Source organism: Marmota flaviventris, chromosome X, assembly GCF_047511675.1.
Source record: "Marmota flaviventris isolate mMarFla1 chromosome X, mMarFla1.hap1, whole genome shotgun sequence".
Lineage (NCBI taxonomy): Eukaryota > Metazoa > Chordata > Mammalia > Rodentia > Sciuridae > Marmota > Marmota flaviventris.
This window is the reverse complement of record NC_092518.1, coordinates 103,413,949-103,434,166: the sequence shown is the minus strand read 5'-3', so window position 1 is coordinate 103,434,166 and position 20,218 is coordinate 103,413,949. Positions and strand designations below refer to the sequence as shown.

The window sequence follows — 20,218 nt, the reverse complement described above, 5'->3', positions numbered from 1 at the left end:
CCTCCTGTCCATTCCTCTGTCTGTCCTTCCATCCATCCTTTCTCCTCTCCATGTTCACCATTCAGGGATGGGGCACTGAGGGCTATGGATGAGGTTAAGCACAAGCCCAAGCTACACAGTGACTTGCTTAATGCACAAGTCTAGCCACCTCCCCACCCAGCCCCATCCCTCTCATGTGTGGGTGTGTTCATTTCACAGTCATCCTTACCATCTCCATCAGTCACTAACTTGCATTTCCAATCTCAGAGGGTCCTTCTTCTTGTGCAATGCTAGCTCATGTTTTCATTGCTATGTACCCTCAGGTGAACTGCCCTCACCTCAGCCGTGGATTCTGCACACCTCGCATTCGGGGTAACACCTGCTTCTGCTGTGACCTCTACAACTGTGGCAAGTAAGTGTTGAGCCTCCAGCACAGGAATAACAGTTTGATCAAAATAGGCACTAGAAAAGCCAAGGGTGGCAATGGGTGTGTGGTAGGGATCAGAGAAGTAGAAGACATTGGTCTGTCAAAAGGTTTCAGCTAACGGTCTTCTCTGTGCCAAGCATTGTGTTAGGTATTTTCATGTACTTGACCTCATTTAATTCTTACCCATGAGTTATGTAGAATTGTCTCCATTTTGCAGTTGGGGAAGGCACATGCCCTGCAAAGCTTAGAGGAAAGCAACAACTAGCCCAAGTTCACAACAAAATTGAAAACTATAGAAGTAGGAGTTGAATCCAACTCTGTGTCCAAGTTTAACACCATTCAACAAATAGTTAAGCACCTTCACTGTGTCTGGACTTGTTCTGGACACTGAAGATTCAGCAGCAAACAAAGCAAAAGTCCTTGCCTCATGGAGCTTCTATTCTGGTGGGGAGACAGTCAATAATCATACAAATATGTAATATAATGCAAGTTTGGTGATCAGCTCCAAAGAAAAATAAAGTAGGAGAGGTAGAAAGCTCTTGATGACGCATGTGTGTGTGCACATGTGTGTGCATGCATGCACACATGCTATGTTAGAATAGCCAGAGAAGGCCTCTTTGAAAAAGTGAGTGTTTTAGTCAGCCTTTGTGTCACTGTGATCAAAATACATGACAAAAACAATTTACAGGAGGGAAAGTTTATTTGGGGCTCATGGTTTCAGGGGTCCCAGTCCACAAATGGCCAACTTCATGGCCCTGGATCTGAGGTAAGGCAGCACATATGGGAGAAGGCCCAGTGGAGGAAAGCTGTTCAGGTCTTTGGGGATCTGGAACCAGATCCCCAACTGGGAGCAACTGGGAGCTATTGAAGAGTACAGCATGGAAGATACAGGGGGATGTTAGTGTCAAAGGGAGGGAGGGAGGAGCCACATCCTTCGAGGGCACAACCTCCCCGCCCAGTGACCCACCTCCTCCAGCCACACCCCACCTGTGTACAGTTACTACCAAGTCAGTCCATTCAAACTAGAATGGACTGGTTAGGTTACAGCACTCACAATTCAATCATTTCACCTCTGAATATTCCTGCATTAGCAGGAACTTTTGGGGGACACCTCATATCCCAACCATAACAGTGACATTTGTGCAGAGACTTGAATGAAATGAGAAGGCACTTGAAGCAGACATCTGAAGAAAGAGTATTTCAGAGGGAACAGCAAGTGCAAAGGCCCTGATGTGGAAGCAGAGTTGGTGCTAGTTCTGCTGTAACTGCTCTGGCTCTCTGCCTTCTAATTGCCACAATATCACTTATTCTTTCTTTTAAAACATATATAGGTGATAGGATTATAAATTGCCATTGGGGAACCCACAGACTAGTAGAGAAAACAGATGTGAATAATCGATTGCAATGTAGTAAAAGTGCTGTGGGGGTCCATAGATATAATAGGGACTCTGGTGACCTAAATGAATGAAAATCAGAGTTTTCAGGGGGATGTTAGTATCAAAGAGGAGGTAATGTGGGACCTGAGACTTAAAGGGTAAGTAGAAAGTTAGAAGACAAACCAAAAGGGCCGTAGAATTGGAGAGGGTATTTCTGGCAGTCTTCAGGAGGCAAGGAGTGGAGGAAGTTACAGAAGGCCTGATAGGAGGTGAGGGCAGGGCTGTCACCAAAAGTCAGATGGCAGAGAGTTCATTGGCTTTAAGAATGACTTTGGACTTGACAATATGGGCAACTGGGAGCTATTGAAGAGTACAGCATGGAAGATACACTTGAATGGTGGAATGGAGGCAGCTACGAGACCATTGTAATAATGCAGGCTACAGAGAATGAAGCCCAGGTTAAGTTGGCTTGGGGATAATAGAAAGCAGGATATAGTTTTAAGAGCAATCTAGAAGGTGTAATAGACAGGAAGGCAGAGCAGGTGATGGAACATGAGCAGACACCTCTCCATGCAAGGTGTTTTCAGCCAATGCCTGCCCATGCACACATGTTTTTTCAGACTTAGTGCAGGGGAGGTGAGGGCGAGGGGAGGGAGTAAAGGAAGAACTGGCAGATGGGAACTGGAAAAGAAGTAGATCCAGAGGCTTCAGAGAGATGCAGCCTCCTCATCATGCACATTCCTCACTATTGGTATTGGGGGTCCTTTTCTCTGGTTTGAGGATTAAAACCTGACAGGCTGGAAGTAGGAAGGAAAAGGAGAACTCAACATCAGCCCTTTACCTACTTTGCTAAAATCAGTCTTATTTTGTTGAAAGCTCTGGCAGAAGAGGAAGACATTCAGATGAAGCTTAGGGATTATCTGGAGGGTTCAATTATTCATATAGTAATAATAGCTAACACTTGTAAAGGACTTCCCTCCTTAGCAGCAATGATTGAGAGCTGACTATAATTACACTTCCTGAGCCCATCCTTCCAAAAATGATCAAAGGAATATAAAAGAGGTCTTAAGGGAATTGAGGTTGTTTTGTTATCTTTTCTCTTGCCTCTCCTTACACCTCCCTCTTGTGCTCTATCTTTGCCTGTTTTTTACCTCCTCCCTTCTCTGTCCCTCCTCTTGCCACCTCCCTTCTCCTCTTCACTGTTCTCCTCTGGCCTGACTCTCTCTCCTTTTCCATTTCATGGCCTCCTGAGGTGGGGGCTGGGAGCTGGCTGGAACTGGGCTTGAGATCTGGAGAAGGAGAGGCCCACAGAGAGGGCTGAGAAGTGATTTCTTGCAGACACACCTTTCTTTCTGAAATGGGTGTTTCTGAAAAAAGATTGAATACATAAAATCTGTCTTTTAAATTCCATTTAGCTGAGCCCTCAGGTGAATATTTTCTATTTTTTTTTTTTTGAAACTGAAGGCTCAAACATAATTTATCTTCCTGTCAATCTGAACTTAATAACTGACTTACTTTCTTAAAGCAAGTTATACCAGTGTTGTCGTTAATCAAGGAACTTTATGAGGAGCTATGTTAAATTGTGTGCTCCCAAAGGGCAGGGGACATGACTAAATCTCATTATCCCCCGACTTCAGCACAGGGAGGGGTATAAGTAAAGAGCTGATGAAAAGCAAGTGACGTTTGCTGAAAAGGAACAAAAGAATTTCTTTTTCAACAGGAACATAAAATATTAGATTAGGCAACTGACAGGGGTCATGGGAGCACTACTCCTAAAGATCTTCAAGCCTGGAAATGAATTTTATCTACTTGGTGCCCAGAGGTGAGTCCCAGGCATCCTTCAATGCCCTTTTCCAAGGTCATAATGCCAAGATTTCAGGGGCAAAGCCAGTAGAAAAGGACATGCTTAACTTTTCATCAGGTCATAAACCTAGGCCATGAGACTGAAGAGGGGACGGTCCCAACGTTGAGGGAAAAATTTTTTTTGACCCAGGGCTTTTTTCAGCCAAAACCAATGAGACCTAAACTCAAAGCCTAAATATAGCTAGCAAACAAGCGTTCTGAGGCTTGGAGACTTTAATTTTGCCCAATGCGTATTTGTTTTCCTTACACGAAGCCTATTTTTAATCAATTGCCAGCTCCTCCAGTCCATTTCCTGGAAAGGAGGCCAAGAAAAAAAAAGTGGGAACAAAAACATCAGGCAGTCATTTGTACAGTGCTACAGAAACAGAGATTCTACTGTCCCCTCGAACCCACAGACCTTCTTTGACGTCATGGGTGGTGAGGTTTTAATACCAAACATAGATTATTCCATTTAGCCTTGTGCAGGAGGTGGCTTTCTCTAGGACACAGCTCCTCAGCGGCTGCCTTTCAGAGAACCTCTGGCTTTCATCTACTCACTCATCTTTGGAGAGGTCAAGTCAATATCACTGGTTTTCAGTGTGTAATCTAAAGGAAATGAAAGGAAATGGAGTGGTTCGTGAATTGCTTCAGCTGGTAATAAAATGAAAGAAGATAGCTTACTTCTATTCATTACTTCCTTTGACAGACTTTTATGGAGCTCCTACTATGTGCCATATAATGTTCTATAAGAATAGGTATCAAGCCGGGTACGGTGGCTCAGGCCTGTAATCCCAGTGGCTTGGGAGGCTGAGGCAGGAGGATCGCAAGTTCAAAGCCAGACTCAGAAACTTAGAGAGGCAGTAAGCAACGCAGCAAGACGAGACTCATCACTAAGTGCAATATTTTTTAAAAAAAGGGCTGGGGATGTGGCTGGCTTAATGGTTAAGCCCCCCTGGGTTCAATCCTGGGTACCGCTCCCAAAAAATAGGTATCAAGGCATGGTATTGCCTTTAAGGAACTGACTTTACCAGGGGGGTTGTAGGGAAGGAGACTTAAAGAATGTATATAATACATGCAGAGACAGAGATGCACAGAGACAATGCCTTGCCACTGCCTGCCCACCCACAATTGCTGAGTGGTTTCAGATCCCTGTTGAAGAGCAGAAGGATGCCCTCCTGCCTTATCCAAGATATAATCCCTTCTCCTTTGTTAAGTGAAGACTGAAATACAGAGAGGTAATCTGTTTCCAGACCCACCCAGCAATTTGAGAGCAAGTGGGAGCAAGTCACTTATATGGGGATAGTCAATCTCATGACAAGTGCAGTGATCAGTCGCACACTCAGTTACTCATTCACCAAGTATTTAACCATAATCTGTCACATTTCTACCACTGTGCTAGGTAGTGAGGGAGACACAAAGAAGTGTAAGAGATAACCCTTGCCCTCAAGAGGTTACGATTTCAACAGTCACCATGGTGACCTCAAACTTTGTTGTAGTACAGTATTCAGTACTGAGTTGGCTCTCCATATATTTTGGATTAGATGAATAACTGAACAATTCATCTAAACTAAAAGGAATAGACAATTTGAGGCTGTGAGAGTCCAGGAGAAAAGATAAGGAATGGGCTCTGAAGTCCTCAAAGAAGGGCACTATTGAAGTTTTGAGCAGTGGGAGAGATTACAACAGGTAGAGAACAGAAGGCAGTATCTCCCATGGAAGAGGAGAAATCTGAGTAAAGGTTTGGAATAAATATCCAGCATAGCCAGTTTGCAGTTTTGGAGAACTTCAGCCTAACTGGAATGTGGTCACCATTTTGGGGCCAGACTGTGGCAGACTGAGGAATTTGGACACTTTTTCCTGAAGATAATGGGGAGCTATGAAAAGATTTTTTTTGTTTTTTTTAATTTATTTTTAATTATAGGTGGACACAATATCTTTATTTTTTTTATCTTTATGTGGTGCTGAGGATTGAACCCGGTGCCTTACGCATGCAAGTCAAGTGCTCTTCCTCAGAGCCACAGTCCCAGCCCGAAAAGGTTTTGATTAAGCAAATGACATAGTTTAAAAAGTGTTTTAGGATGAGCAATCAGGCAACATAGGGACCAGTAGGAGGGGCTTACAGTCTTGGAGGCATGAGGGTAGAGGCAGTGGCAATGGAAAATGTGCAATTCCAGAGGAAGCTGTGCTCAGAGACTGGACCAGATGGAATCACAAATCTCAAAACAGAAGCAAACCACATTAATTTTCCAAAACCTGAACCACATCTAGGTATTTTTATTATTTCACTTCATGGTTCAGTTTAAAATTTTAAAAAGCTGTTGAACTCACTTAATTGAAACCAAACATATCTTCTATAAAATTATTGACTACTTTTTTCTGTGATGCTGGGCCTTGTGCATGTTAGGCAAATGCTTTATTACTGAACCACATCCCCAGCCCCAAATTACTGAATACTTTAAAATAAACTAACTCCTCATCTATGTTCATGTTCATATCTGTGCTTTTAAAGCATTAATGACTTTAGGCACAGCATCCAGAGATTTGAGTTGTGTTGCCAGAAGGTGGCTCTTAGAAGGGACAAAATGTAACCATGTGTTTTTGTGGGGTCTCTTATTATGTGCTGCAGTACTGCTTTCATGCATGTTTTCATTAAATCCCCCAGGCTCAGAGAGGTTAAGAAAGTTGCCCAAGGTCAGACAATAAATAGGGATTCAAATTCAGCCTGATTCCAGAGTTTGTGGTGGCATACTGCCTGTCTATGTATACTACCAGCCCACACTTTGTGTTTTAGGAGACAGGCAAAGATAATTTGAAGGATGTCAAAAGCTGGCCCCTAACCTCTACAATTCCACACTCACCTTTATACATATGCCTGCTCATTTCAGGGGATAGTTCCTTGTTTAGCTGTGCCTTTGGGGACAATAAATAATCTGTATATCCACCTGATCCCATTCTGAAGTCTGAGTACAGTGCTAACTTACAGGAAACACTCAAGTTACGTTTATGAATGGGCTCTTGAGACACGTTCCTGAAAATATTGAAATCCAATTCAAATTCTGATGAATCACAACACCCTTAAAGTTCTGTGGAAGCTCATAACTTGAAAACAGTGGGTCTCCAACATTGATGGGCTTGCTAACACAGCTCTACTGTCAGAAGCTCTGCCAGATGCAGTAGGACAGGGGCTGGGCCTAGAAATCTGCATGGTTAACCATGTCTCTCTACAAGACATATGCACACAAGCATATTTACATACACAGACTGTCATAGGCATGTACAAATAACACACTGACACACACAAGCAGATACACGTGGGCACAAACACTGATGCTTCTGATGTAGTCTGTCCTGTATCCACACTGATTTCACTTCATCAGAGAAGCTGATTTTAAAGAATATTAATATAAATTCAACTATAAAGTTTAAAACATTTCTTATATGAATAATTTCTCCCTGGTTCATTTTGGAGATTAAACTTGGAGTTTTCTTTTTTCATTTTTGGTATTCTTATATTAGGAAAGTCACATGCAGTAGCCATCTTGATGCTGGGGCATTTGGTTGTGAGTTTGATTTTAAAAACTACAGTGTTTCAGATTCATTATCAGTACCCTTGGTATTGAGGGAGGATTTGTTCTATCCCCCTTCCCCTTCCTGTTACCAAAAATCAGTAGATGCTGAAGTACCTTATATAAAATGGTATAATATTTGCATATAACCTACATAAGCCCTCTGTATACTTTAAATCATCTCTACATTACTTATAATAACCTAAATCATCAGTATAGATTGACGAGACATGTTCACTCCCATGTTTATTGCAGCACTCAACTTATTTTAGATTCTACATATGAGTGACATCATGAGGTACTTGTCTTTCTGTCTTTATGTTCTCTAGTTCTACACATTTTGCTGTAAATAACAAGAGATTTTGCTCTTTTTGAGGCTGAATATGATTACATTACGTACATGAACCATATTTTCTTTGATCCATTTATCAGTTGATGGACACGTAGGTCATTTCCATTTCTTGGCTATTGTGACTAGTGCTAAGATGAGCACGGGAGTGCAATGTGTCTTTGACATACTGATTTCATTTCCTTTCAATATATACCCAGCAGTGGAGTTGTTGGATCATATGGTAGTTCTATTTTTAATTTTTTGAGGAACCTCCATATCCTATCAGCAGTGTGCAAGGGTTCCTTTTTCTCCACATCCCCACTAGCACTTGTTATCTTGAGTCTTTTTGATATTAGCCATTCTAAATATGGTAAGGTTTTTTTTTTTTTAAAGAGATTGTGTTTTTTTTAAAAGAGAGAGAGAGAATTTTTTAATATTTATTTTTCAGTTTTCAGTGGACACAACATCTTTATTTTATTTTTATGTGGTGCTGAGGATCGAACCCAGCGCCCCGCGCATGCCAGGTGAGTGCGCTACCACTTGAGCCACATCCCCAGCCCTGATTGTGGCTTTGATTCACATTTCCCCAATGATCAATGATGTTGAGTACTTTTCCATGTGCCCATTGGCCATGTGTATGTCTTTTTTGAGAAATGTCTATTTAGATCTATTGCCCATTTTAAATGGGGTTATTTCGTAGTTTGAGTTTTTGGAGTTCCTTATATATTCTGGATATGAACCCTTAATTGCAAATATTTTCTCCCATTCATGCATTGTATTTTCACTCATCAATTGTTTTCTTAGTTGTGCAGAAACTTTTTACTTTGTTGTTATCACAATTGTCTATTTTTGCTTTCAATTCCTGTGATTTTGAGGTTTTGTCCCCCCCCAAAAAAAAATCCTTGCACATTCCAAGTCCTGAAGAAGTTCTCCTATGTTTTCTTCTAGAACTTTCATAGTTTTAGGTGTTACACTTAAGTCTTCAATACATTTTGGGTTGATAGGGGTCTAGCTTCATTCTTCTGCATTCAGATATCAAATTTTCCAAGCACCATTTATTGAAAAGATTGTCTTTTTTCAAGTACATGTTCTAAGTGCCAATCAGTTGGCTGTAGATATGTGGGTTTGCTTCTAGGCTCTCTATTCTGTTCCATTAGTTTATGTGTCTGTTTTTATATCAATACCATCTTGTTTTGATTATTACAGCTTTGTAGTATGTTTTGAAGTCAGATAGCATAAATATCTCTTGCTTTGTTCTTTTTGGCCAATTTGGCTTTGGCATTTCTAAAAAATATATTTTTTTTATATTTATTTTGTTTATTTATTTTTATGTGGTGCTGAGGATTCAAACCTGGTGCCTCACATGTGAGAGGCAAGCTCTCTGCCACTGAGCCACAACCCCAGCCCCCTAAAAAATATTTTTTGTGGTTTCATATAAATTTTAGAATTTTTTCTGTTGGTATTTTGATAAGGATTTCATTGAATTTATAAATTGCTTTGGTAGTATGGACATCTTGATGATATTGATTCTTTCCATTCATGAACACAGGATGTCTTTCTACTTTTTGTGTTCTCTTCAATTTCTTTCATCAATGTTTTTATAATTAATATCATAGAGATCTTTCACATCTTTTTTATTTTTTGAATCTATTATAAATGAGATTGTTTTCTTGATTTCTATTTCAGATAATTTGTTATTGGTATAGAGCAGAGTTGCTCATTTTTGTGTATAATTTTGAATCTTGTAACTTGGCTGAATTCATTATTACCTCTGATAATTTATTTAGTAGAGGTTTTTGGGATTTCTATATATAAGATCATGTCGGGCTGGGGATGTGGCTCAAGCGGTAGTGCACTCGCCTGGCATGTGTGCGGCCTGGGTTCGATCCTCAGCACCACATACAAACAAAGATGTTGTGTCCGCCGAAAACTAAAAAGTAAATATTAAAAAAATTCTCTCTCTCTCTAAAAAAAAATCATGTCATCTGCAAACAGTGATAATTTAATTTTTCCAATTTGGATGTCCTTTTTTTTCCCTTTGCGTAATCGCTCTGTTTAGGACTTCTGGCACCATGTTGAATAAAAGGGATAAAAATGGGCATCCTTGTCTTGTTCCAAATTTTAAAGAAATCACTTTCAGCTTCTCCCCATTTAAGATAATCTTAGCTGAAGGGTTATTATAAATGAAATTTATTATGTTGAGGTATGTTCTTTATATGCATTTGTTCAGTGTTTTTATTATGAAGGATGTTGAATTTTTTCAAATGCTTTTCTGCATTGACTGAGATGACCACATGGTTTTTGTCCTTTATTCCTTTGAGATGGTGTAGCATGTTTATTGATTTGTGTATTTGGAAACATCCTTGTATCCCTGGGATGTATCTCACTTGATCATGGTGAATAACTTTTTTTGTGTGTGTGTGTGTGTGGTATTGGGGATTGAACCCAGGGTCTCATACATACTAGGCAAGTGCTGTACCACTGAGTTACATCCCCAAGCAATGAATAATCTTTTTAATATACTATTTGATTTGGTTTGCTAGTATTTTGTTACAGATATGTCTATGTTCATCAAGGATATTGGTCTATAGTTTCTTTATATTTTGTTGTGTCCTTGTTTGGTTTTGGTATGAGGATAATACTGAGTTCATAGAATGTATCTGGAAGAATTTCTTTCTCTTCTATTTTTTTTATTGGAATAGTTTAAGGACAATTGGTATTAGTTCTTTAAATGTTTGGTATAATTAAGCAGTAAAATCATCTGATTTGGGGCTTTTCTTTGATGGAAGGCTTTTTATTACTGATTCAATATTGTTATTTGTGATTGGTCTTTTGGGGTTTGCTATTTCTTCCTAATTCTGTCTTGGTAAGGTGTGTGTGTCTAGGAATTTGTCCAGTTTTCTAGATCATCAAATTTGTTGGTATATAGTTGTTCATGATAATCTCCAATGATCTTTTGTATTTTTGTGGTGTTAGTTGTAATGTCTCCCATTTCATCGATTTTATTTTAGTATTCTCTCTCCTTTTATTAGTCTAGCTAAGGGTTTGTCTATCTTTTGGAAGAACCAGCTGTTTGTTTCATTACTTTTCTAGACATTTCATTTATCTCTTCTCTAATCTTTATTATTTATTTCCTTTTACTAATTTTGGTTTAGTTTGTGTTGTGTGTTCTTGTTTTTTAAAAATTTATTTTTTTAATTATAGGTGGATACAATATCTTTATTTTTATGTGGTGCTGATTATCGAACCCAGTGCCTCACACATGCTAGGCAAGCACTCTACCTGTGAGCCACAACCCCAGCCCCATGTGTGTTCTTGTTTTTAAGTTCTTTGAGATGCAGTAGAAGATTGTTCATCTGAGAATTTTCTACTTTTTTGATGTAGGCATTGATTGCTATGAACTTCCCTCTTAGTACTATTTTTGCTATATTCGATAGGTTTTGGCATGTTGTGTTTTCATTCTCATTTGTTTCAAGAAATTTTAAAATTTCCTTCTTGATTTCTTCCTTGATCTATTGGTTGTTCAAAAGTAGGTTGTTTAATTTCTATGTACTTGTATATTTTTCAAAACTCTTTTTATTATCAGTTTCTGGCATTATTGTATTATGTTCAGAAAAAAACAACATGATTTCAATTTTTGAAAATTATTAAGACTTGTTTTGTGGCCTATCATATAATCTATGCTGGAGAATGTACCACGTGCTGATGAAAAAAAAGTATGTATTCAGCAGCTGTTGTGTAGAATGTTCACAGGTGTCTATTAGGTCTATTTGGTATAAGGTGCCATTTAACTCTGCTGTTGATCTTCTATCTGGATGATAGATCCATTACTGGAAGTAGGGTGTTTATTTTGATACTTGTTTTATATATTTGGGTGCTCCAGTATTAGGCATGTGTGCACGCATGCATGTATTTCTGCTTGTCTGTGTGTGTGTGTGTGTGTATGTGTGTGTGATATTTCCTCTTGCCAAATGGATCCCTTTGTCATTAATATAATGATGTTTCTTGTCTGTTTTCACAAAGTTTAATTTAAGGTCTACTTTATCTGATGTTAGTATGGTTATTCTTGCTTTCTTTTGGTTTTCATTTGTATGGAATATCTTGTCCCATCCCTTCACTTTTCAGTCTATGAGTGTCCTTAGAGGTGAAGTGAGTTTCTTATAAGCAACATAAAGTTATAGCTTGTTTTTTATCCATTCAGTCTTTTAATTGGAGAATTAATCCATTTATATTCAGGGTAATTATTGATATGTAAGGGCTTAACATAGCCATTATGTAACTTATTTTATACTTTTGTTTTAGTTCCTCTTATTCTCTCTCCCTTACAGTCTTTCTTAGTGGTTAAGTAAATTACTATAGTAGTGTGTTTAATTTCTTGCTTATTATTTTTAATTTATCTACAATAGAATTTTGCTTTGTGGTTATCATGAGACAAAAACATCTTTGCTTATAATAAGCTATTTTGAAATGTTAGCAACTTAAGGATAAGAACAGAATCAAATAAGTGAACAAAAAAGATAAAGTGTACTCATAAGAAAACTCCAGTTTTGTTTCATTCCTCCCCACATTTTGAATTTTTGATATCCCATTTTACTTCTGTCTATATTGTCTATCACTTAACATATTAATGTAATTATCATTTTTAATTGTTTTAGTTTTTAGTATACATGCTAAACATATGTATAGCTTACGTACCATGCTTAAAATATTAGAGCATTCTGAATTTGTATACTTACTCTTACCATAAGTTTTATACATTCCTATGTTTTCTTCTTAATCATTAATGTCTCTTTAAGATTGAAGAACTTCCTCTAGTATTTCTTGTAGGACAGGTCTGGTGGAGATATATTTTCTCAGCTTTTGTTTGTCTGGGAAAGTCTTTATAAAACCCTCCTTTCTTTCTAAAGGATAGCTTCACTGAGTACATTGTTCTTGGTTGACAGTTTTTTTCTTCAGCACTGTGAAAAAAATCTCATACCACTCTCTTCTGGCCTTTAAGGTTTTGGCTGAGCAGTTTGCAGTCAGGAGAGTTGTGGCACCCCTGTTTTTTTTTTGTTGTTGTTGTTTTGTTTTGTTTTGTTTTTCTCTCTAACAGCTTTGAGAATCTTCTCTTTACCTTTCATCTGTGAGAGGACCTTAATTTTCAGGTGTCTAGATTTGACTGAATTAGATTTGACCGGTGACCTTTGATCTTCTTGAACCTAGATGCCTGGATATTTGTCTCATTTTTAGGTTAGGGAATTTTTCCATTATTATTTTTTTCATTCTTTGCAGTGCTACCCAGAGCCATATGCATATTAGACAAGCACTCTACCACTGAGCTACATCCCAGCGCCTGTATTATTTCTTTGAATAACCTTTCTACCCCTTTGGACTTCTCAAGTCATTCTTGAACACCAGTAACTTGAATATTTTCTCTTTTAATATTGTCCCAAAGTTCCCATAAGCTTTCTTCATTCCTCTTCATTCTTTTTTTCTCCTCCAACTGTGTATTTTCAAATAGCCTGCCTTTGAGCTCACTAATTCTTTCTTCTGTTTGATCTATCCTGCTTCATTGTCTTCTATTGCATTTTTAATTTTGCTGAGTATATTTTTCAGATCAAGAATTTCTGCTTGAGGGCTGGAGTTGTGGCTCAGTGGGAGAGTCCTTCCCTAACATGTCTGAGACACTGGATTCAATCCTTAGCACCAGATAAAAATTTAAAAAATAAATAAATAAAATAAAAGTATTTTGTCATCTACAACTAAAATTTTAGAAAAAGAATTTCTATTTGAAATTTTTAATTGAGTCCATCTTTTTGCTCAGTTTCTCTGTTTTCTTCAAGCTCATTGAGTTTCCTTAAAACAGCTGTTTAAAATTCTCTTGAGACTGTCCCTATACTGATTACTGCCTGGAAAGTTTCTGGCACTTTATTTTTGAGTCCTAAGTGAGGTCATGATTTCCTAACAGCTCTTGATGCTTAAAAATGCATGTTCCATCATCTAGGCATTGAAAGATCAGGTATTTACTTCAATTTTCATAATCCAGTTTGTGCCTCTCTTTTGAGAAATTCTAGGGCAGACTGCTTTTCTTTGAGCTTGTAGTTATTTTCACCATTTCAGCACTACATTATACCCAAGTCCAGATATTCCAGGTCCACTATTGGTGCATTGTCACTGTTTCAATACTAAAGGTCAGTCCAAGCCCAGGTTTGTCCCAAATACTCATTGGGTTTATTGTTCAGAAAGAAATAGAAGAGTACCTAGAGAGAGTAGTCTATCCCCGCAAACCTCTCCCTGATGCCATAGTAGGCCCAGATGCCTTACCCAGGGAAGTTGCCTGTGGTCAGACACTGTAGTATTCTGCTCAGATCTAGGCAGTTACCATGGATGGAGCAGCCCCAGGCTCTTATGTCATACCTGTGGCCATGAAAGCCACCAATCTTTATCACACCGTGAGCCTACAGGCCACCAAGACCAACAACACTTGTGTGGGACCAAGGTCCACACTTCCATGGATTGCCTGTTGCTATAGCAACCAGCCACAGGTGATACTGGCTGGAATAGAATTTCAGTAATTTAGGGCCACGTGTCTTCCCCTGATACTGGAGCTTTTCCAGAGGCTCCATCCACAGGCAGAGATAGGGATGGGACCATTAGTATCTTCCCAGTGTTAGGTTTTACCAGCTTAGTAGAAAATTCCAGGGCAAAGTCGTGTGCTTAGTACTGTGTCCTGTCCCGGGAAAATGAGGTCTTGAACCACACTATGCTGCCTGAGGTTATGGTAGTGTTGATGAAAGCAGGCCCTTGGGTGAGGGTCATCACCTGAGGTGATGCTAAGTTGGGGTGTGCCTGAGTCTTATAGCTGCAAGGATCTTCACAGTCTCAGGGGTACACTGAAGGCCACACTAAAGATGGCAGTGATGCAGGCTAAAACAGAAGTATGTCCCACTGGGGCATAGGTCTCTGCCTGGTGCCAGGGCAATTCTAGAGCCTCATCTGTAAGCACTGGCCTGGCAATAGTTGTGTTGCCTGAGGTTGGGGGATGGGTGTTGGAGACAGACTTTTGGCCACTAAGGCTTGTGTTAAGCTGGGCCAAACCTGACTGTCAGCCACAGAGGTCTGCATAGTCTTGTGAGGAGGGAGGTGTTCCTTAAGCCCACTCTAAGGGTGGAACTGAGGCAACAGAAACTTGGGTCTGTCCAGCTAGTGCACAGGTCTCTGCCTGATGACAGAGCTGAACTATAGCTCCTTATCTGGGTTCTGGCCTGTGATCTGTGGCCTGCATAAGGGGCCTTCAGTTTCTATTGGGTGCTTGTCTTATCCCAGTGGGTCTAACAAAGGGCTGTGAGACAAATTCCTTAACTAGCTTTTGTGCCCTATTCCCCAGAGGGTGAAATTCTGCTCCCTGGTGTGTCTCCCATGGTTAGGGAAGGGATGATGGAGGCAGTTCCTGCTACCTTGCTTAACACAAATCCAAAGCCTCAGTTCACGAGTATTGGCTTGGCAGTAGGGGGTCGTGGAGCTCTGCCCATCACTGAGTTTCACCATGGTGTACCTGGCACTGGGTTTCAAGTCTGAGGCCTGGACTTAATTCTCTCTTCCTTCCCCAAGTGGGAGGTATGTCTCCCCATGCTGGGGGGCTTGGAGTTGGGGAGGGATGATACAGGCACCTCTTCCCTTCCTGTCTTCTTCCATGCATCTTCTCATTTTGTCATACTAAAAGCAGGCACGATGATCTTTCACCTGATTTCTGTATCTCTTGTGCTGGGAGTGTAGTGCATGAATAGCTACTTGACTTGTCTGTGGAGAGAGATCACAGGGGGATCTTATTCAGCAGCCATCTTGCTCCAGATCCCCATTTTAAAATATTTCAATCTGTGGTTGGTTGAATCTGCACATGCAGGACCTATATTAACTGTACAGTCACACTTAATGCAAGGGCTTCAACATATGAATTTGATCCATAGCAGGCAATATAAACAAGAGAGGGGTGGATGATGGGGTGTCTTTGGAAAGAGTAGGTAGGGGAAGCCTTTCCAAGGAGGTGATATTCAGGGTTTGGTACAGCAACTCATTTTTGGTTCTTTGCTGGGACATTGTTTTGTTTGTTTGGTGGGACTTCTATTGTTGTTTTGTTTTGACAAGGGAGACACTGGAGTCTTTGAAGCCTTAGTTGGATCCCAGCTTTACCACTTATGACTTGGGCAAATTCCTTAACCTCTGTGTGCTTCATATTCTTCATCCACAAAATGGGAAGGGTAACAGTACCTACCTCACAGAATACCATAAGGATTTGCAGCACTGTCTAATAGACCTTTCTGTGATGATGGAATGTTCTGAAATCTGTTCTCTCCAGTACAGCAACCACTAGCCACATGTGGCTATGGAGTATTTGAAACGTGGCTAATGAGACTGAGCAACTGAACTCTAAATTTGACTTAATTTGCATTTAAATAGACACATATGGCTAGTGGCTACAATATTGGAAAACTCAAATTTAATTAATCCACACATGTAAAACAACACTGTACCTTGTATATAGCAAGTATCAATAAATGCCATCTAGGATAGTGTTAGTGATGGTTACAAGTATTTCTCTGGCAGATAAGAGGGGTTTTTTTTTGTTTTGTTTTTGCTTGATTGTTTAGATAAATAGCAATCATACTTTATTTATTATAGTGTCTTGCTCCCCAAGTACACTGCTATGATGACCCTTACAACAGCTCCCTACCTGCCCACTTGTATCTTTGCTGAGCTACATGGTAGTCAAATCCCTGGGGGGTTAGCCTGTCTCCAGAATACTAACTATAATGTGTTCCTCCCTTTGTAGCAGGGTGGAGATCACTGGTGGGTACTATGAATACATCGATGTCAGCAGCTGCCAGGATATCATCCATCTCTACCACCTGCTCTGGTCTGCCACCATCCTCAATATTGTCGGCTTGTTCCTGGGCATCATCACTGCTGCGGTCCTCGGAGGCTTTAAGGACATGGTAAGGAAGGAAGTGACTTTCCATTTCCCAGTGGTTCCTGTTGGGTGTAGGGAGCAAGGCTAGGTAACTGGAGGAAATGGAGACCCATTTTTTTAAATGTGTATTTTTTAGTTGTAGATGAACACAATACCTTTATTTTATTTATTCATTTTTATGAAGTGCTGAGGATTGAACCCAGTGCCTCACATGTGCTAACCACTAAGCCATGACCCCAGCCTGAGACCCATATTTTGAAGGGAGCAATCAGAAGTAATTGTTTCAAGGGTGTAGCTGCCTTCAGACATCTCAAGTTGAAGCAGTGTCATCAGTCTGCAAATATTTCTTGTTAACATGAATTACCTGTGCTCTTGAGGCATATCTTGAGGATGGGACGGGAGGAGGGTGGGGTGTTTTCTGTTCTCCCATTTATACGAGTTATGTAAACAGTCTGTCATACCTCTCCCTGACATTTTCAATAGAAAGCTTGGTTACTTTTTCCCTTAAAAGCTTTTGGTAGAGAAGGAAGGAAAGAAGGATTAATACTAGTCTCCCCCTCTTCAGGAATTTCACCCTGGAATTTCTCCAGAAAAAGCATCTAGGCTCTTTTCTTTTTGCATTTGAAGAGCCAGCCCAAGGCTAAGATGCTTGCCAGGTCTTACTTTCAATCTCAACCTCAACCTCAACCTCAGCCTACCCACATTCCCTTTTCTCTCTTCCAAATCTTTTCCATATATTTGTGTGTGTCTGCAAAGGTATGCCAGGATTCAGCACATAGTATGCACTCTTTAACAGTAGGTTTCTTCCTTTCTTTGCTTTTAAAGCACTTCTAAGCATTTATTTGCTAATTTGATAAGCCTTCATCTTTAATTATGGAGATGATAATTTTGAGCTATAATTATCAACCTGGCTTTATATTAGAATCACCCAATGTGCATAAAAAGAAAAACCTCAAACAGAAAAGCCCAGATGCCTGGGCCACTTCTCCAGAGATTATGATTTAACTATTTTACACTGAGGCCTAGTCATCAATGATTGTTTTAAAAGCTCCCCAGGTAATTCTAATCTGTAGCCATGGTTGAGCACCACTTCTTCAAAGGAATGTGCTTAGAGAATTATTTGTGCCTAAAAGGAGTTTGTTTTGGCCCCAGAAAGGAGAATAGGCAGTGAAACGAAAGTGAGGAATCAGGAATCAGGCAAAGGAAAGAGACCAGGCAGAGATACACACGAGAGTTTATTTGTAAGAACTGACAAATAAAGGCCATCTCTCCCTATGAAGAAAGCAACATAGTCGGGATTTTTATGGGGCAGGCTCAGGGATTAGAGCCAGATGGGTCCTAATGCAGGTGGTTACAAGTGTGGTTGGTATGGGGGGAGTAGTGATGCGTCCTTGGGCGGGAAAGTGAAATTTTTCTTAAAATGGTCTTTCACTTAAGATGGCTGTCCAGATGCTAAGCAAGGACCTTATAGCAGAGCTAGGCCTGTGCCTGTTTTTCGGCCCTGTTTCAGGTTCCCCAAGGAACTGGAACTTGAAAGGCAGTTTGTAACTTGATCCCAGACTGTCAAAAGGATGGGTGATGGAAAATGAAAGGTGGGGTTGGATAAGGGGGAAAAAACCTCTAGGTTTGAACAGCAAGTCCCCAGCAGAACTGGACTGACAGGAAATACTGAGCATCCCTGCTGCTGACCCTATGTCAAAAGAAATCCATTACTGCCCACACTCAGTCTTTCTCTTCTTTTCTTTCCCTCTCTTATATACACATTCCTTATTCACCTTCTCCCCTCCCTACAGAAATCTGAAGCTCTAAGGAGTATGGGAAGCACTAACATAGGCCTTAGGATGGAAAAGGATTTCTTGTGAGGGAGCTTTCAGGTGAGAGAGCTGAAGGAAATCTCTTTCTGGATTGGGGCTTCTTTAGAGAAAAAGAATTCCCTTTGTTCATGGAGACTTTCCCCCATGGGCAAATGGAAGGACTGGAAAATAAGCTTCCTAGTTGGTTGTTGAGGAGATGAGGATCTCAGGACTGGTAGGAGTTCCCTGATTGTTCCTAATGCTTTCAGGCGTGGGTGGCAGAGCCATCTTGATGCACAAATGGAGTAGGTGGTGGCTACTTGGTAGGCTCTATGGTGTTCCTGCAAGATGTCCCCTCTTTCCAGTTTTACACTTTAAAAGTAATAGTGCTGAAAATTCCACCATTTTTGGAAGATGGGCATTGTCCTCTTTCTCCTTGTCCACTTTCAAAATGCATATATTTTAAAAAGGAAAAAGGCTAATATGCCACAGACATGATAATAGCTTGTGCTACTACCCTCTCTGTGTGAAATATTGGATAAAATCCTTTTCCATGGTGATAGAAGGGGCTGTGATTTGAAGGCAAAGGGTACCTGGGGAAGACATCTTTTCTTCAAGAAATTTCTGGAAGTTAGAAAGAAGAAAGGATTGAGAAGGTAGTGCAATAAAAAATATAGTTCTGCCTAGCTTTTGGCCTTCAGACCTGTTTTTCCTTATTGTGCCCCTTTAAAAATGCAGGAGGAAGTCACAAACATAAAGTCAACCACTTTGAAGTATATAATTTAGTGGCAGTATATTCACAATGTAATGTCATGTCATGCAATTGTCACATCTGTTTAGTTCCAGAACTTTTTCATTACCTGAAACCTGTATCCATTAAACAGTTACTCCCTATTTCCCTTTTCCTGAGACTCAGATGCTACTAATCTGCTTTCTGTGCCTAGGGATTCATCTATTCTGGATCTTTCTTTCTTTTTTTGTGTATGGTACTAGGGATTAAACTGCGGGTCTCACACATGCTAGCCAAGCATTCTACCACTGAACTACATTCCCTGCACTTTTTTATTTTCTTGAGACAGGGTCTCACTAAGTTGCCCAGGCCAGCGCAACTTGTGATCTTCTTGTCTCAGTCTCCTGAGTCGCTGGTATTACAGGCATATGCCACCATGCCCAGCCCTATTCTCTGTATTTCATAAATATTGAGTCATAAAATGTGTGAATTTCTGTGTCTGGCTCCATTCACTTATAATTTTTAAAATTCATCTACCTTGTAGCATATATCAGTGTTTCATTTCTTTTTATGATTGAATGATAATTCCATTTATGGGTATACCACATTTTGTTTCTTTTTATCTGTTGTTGGACATTTGGATTGTTTCTACCTTTTGGCTATTGGGAATATGACATTATTAACATTCATATAAAAGTATTGGTTGTTGGGCTGGGGATGTGGCTCAAGCAGTAGCGCGATCGCCTAGCATGCGTGCGGCCCGGGTTCGATCCTCAGCACCACATACAAAGATGTTGTGTCCACCAAAAACTAAAAAATAAAATATTAAAAAAATAAAAATAAAAGTATTGGTTGGAATACATGTTTCCAGTTCTTTTTGGCATAAACCTAGAGCTGGAACTGCTTGATTTTACAGTAATTTTGTATATAACTTTTAGAGGAACAGCCAAACTGTTTCCCTCAGCAGCTGTATCATTTTATATTCCTACCAACAGTGTATAAGGGTTCCAATTTCTCCACATCCTCACTGATGCTTTCTTCTTAATTGTAGCCATTCTGGTGAGTGCAAAGTGGTATCTCATTGTAGATTTGATTTGCTTTTCCATAATGGCCAATGATGTTGGGTATCTTATGTGCTTGTGGGCAATTTGAAACCTTCTTTGGAGAAATACCTATTTAAGTTATTTGCCCATTTTTTAAATTGAGCATTTGTCTTTTTGTTAT

General features: G+C 39.8%; 1 protein-coding gene across 1 annotated transcript in view; it reads left to right on the top strand.

Annotated features, from left to right (window-relative positions):
- Nucleotides 1–20,218, top strand: part of Tmem255a (transmembrane protein 255A) — a 59,574-nt gene that overhangs the window by 24,429 nt on the left and 14,927 nt on the right. The window contains exons 6-7 of the mRNA XM_071606027.1: nt 303–391; nt 16,334–16,496. Of these exons, the coding sequence (XP_071462128.1) occupies nt 303–391; nt 16,334–16,496 (252 nt within the window). The remainder of the gene's footprint in view (nt 1–302; nt 392–16,333; nt 16,497–20,218) is intronic.